At 58.9% G+C, this 887-nt stretch overlaps 1 protein-coding gene across 1 annotated transcript in view; it reads right to left on the bottom strand.

Moving 5' to 3' along the window:
- LOC104465594 (prostaglandin G/H synthase 1-like) overlaps positions 1–887 on the bottom strand; it is a gene marked incomplete at its 5' end in the record, with an annotated part of 6,055 nt that overhangs the window by 1,932 nt on the left and 3,236 nt on the right. Inside the window, 1 exon segment of the mRNA XM_010078711.1 lies at positions 431–850. Coding sequence (XP_010077013.1) covers positions 431–850 — 420 coding nt within the window.

Genomic DNA, 887 nt, shown 5'->3' with positions numbered 1-887 from the left:
AGGTGGACAGTGACTGGGAGGAGGGGAGACATTCCCCGGGTTTGTGCATGAAAAGATGGTCAGAAATGCAGATATAATCGCTTGGAAGAAAACATCCATGTGATGGCAGCAAAGAACAGTGCCAGGGGAGCGGCTCCATGCCCAGGCTGCTCCACAGCCCCGTCTGGGCTGGGACATCCTGGCTCACTGCAGGCTCCTGGCATCACCCTCACATTTGCTACAGAGTCCCGAGAGCAAGCGAAGGGGCCGAGCCTTGCTGTGTGCTTGTGGGGAGGACTCGTGGCATGGATGTTGGGTGCTGCCCTGGGTAGACAACTCTATGTGACCTGCAACCTACTGCCAAACAGGGATGTTTGTCACCGCTGTCACGGCACTGCCCTCCTGGTACCACCAGCATCCCTCCCAGCACCACCAGCATCCCTCCCGGCACCACCATCATCCCTCCCAGCACCACCAGCATCCCTCCCAGCACTACCAGCATCCCTCCCCGTGTTCTGCAGCCCCAGCACTGGCAGGAGGGGGGGGACGGATCTTACTGGCAGGAGGGGAGGGCAGGATCTTCCCCTTCCTGCAATCTGCTTGGAAAAGGACTCGACCAGCGCCTCCACGCCATAGTCCATGAGCATAGAGGTGTTGTAGAGGAACTGCTCGTAGCTGTACTCTTCTCCCTGGATGACGAAGGAGTCGGGCATCAGCCCGTGCCAGTGGTAGAGCTGGTTGAACTCCACCGCAATGCGATTCCGGTACTGGAACTGTGTCCCAAACAGCAGCTCGGGGTCGAACTTGAGGCTGAGGAAGTACCCGCTGAGGTGCTGGACGTAGTCTTCAATGACGATCTTAATGGTCTCCCCTGGGCAGGAGGCGAGAGAAGCGACCATCAGCTGCCA

This window comes from Pterocles gutturalis, unplaced genomic scaffold (assembly GCF_000699245.1).
Source record: "Pterocles gutturalis isolate BGI_N339 unplaced genomic scaffold, ASM69924v1 scaffold13718, whole genome shotgun sequence".
Classification (NCBI taxonomy): domain Eukaryota; kingdom Metazoa; phylum Chordata; class Aves; order Pterocliformes; family Pteroclidae; genus Pterocles; species Pterocles gutturalis.
Note: the sequence above shows the minus strand (reverse complement) of the source record. Positions and strands in the feature narration are given on the sequence as shown.